The sequence below is a fragment of the Penaeus monodon genome, chromosome 22 (assembly GCF_015228065.2).
Source record: "Penaeus monodon isolate SGIC_2016 chromosome 22, NSTDA_Pmon_1, whole genome shotgun sequence".
Taxonomy (NCBI): domain Eukaryota; kingdom Metazoa; phylum Arthropoda; class Malacostraca; order Decapoda; family Penaeidae; genus Penaeus; species Penaeus monodon.
In genome coordinates this window covers 3,513,862-3,514,350 of record NC_051407.1, presented here as the reverse complement: position 1 = coordinate 3,514,350, position 489 = coordinate 3,513,862, and the positions used below count along the sequence as shown (strand labels likewise).

General features: G+C 45.0%; 1 protein-coding gene across 1 annotated transcript in view; it reads right to left on the bottom strand.

The window, feature by feature from the left end:
- Window positions 1-489, bottom strand: part of LOC119586781 (eIF-2-alpha kinase activator GCN1-like) — a 26,024-nt gene that overhangs the window by 23,351 nt on the left and 2,184 nt on the right. Inside the window, exon 3 of the mRNA XM_037935501.1 lies at window positions 72-267. Within this exon, the coding sequence (XP_037791429.1) occupies window positions 72-267 (196 nt within the window). The remainder of the gene's footprint in view (window positions 1-71; window positions 268-489) is intronic.

Genomic DNA, 489 nt, shown 5'->3' with positions numbered 1-489 from the left:
CCCAGACACACAGACAGCTGCCAATAACCCTAAAAGATAGTGCTGGAAAAGCTAAAATAAAATCAACTCACGATGAATGAGGCGCCAATGAATGCTGTTGCGCAAGAGTCTGCTGGGACAGGGCAAGCGCTGGGATGGAGGCAGCATGTTTCTTGGCCAATGTGTAAATCAGTTCGCGTAACTTGCTCCGCGAGGGGCCGTCGGTGTAACTCGGAACAACCTGTACCAGGAGTCGGGACACTCCCTTCACTATCACGTCTGGCAACTCTGTCGGCAAAAAGCATTATGTGCGACCATGGGATAATGTAACAGGATTTTACAACATACTCTATCAATGCGAACAGTCAGCAGTATGAAATGATAAGAAGATTCCACCATCTATAAAGCACACCTAATTTCTCATCAAAGAGATGATGAAATATGAATCTTTATGCCCAATAGGAAGCCAGGAAACTTTGCCACTTACAACACATGATTAATTGGTTTGCA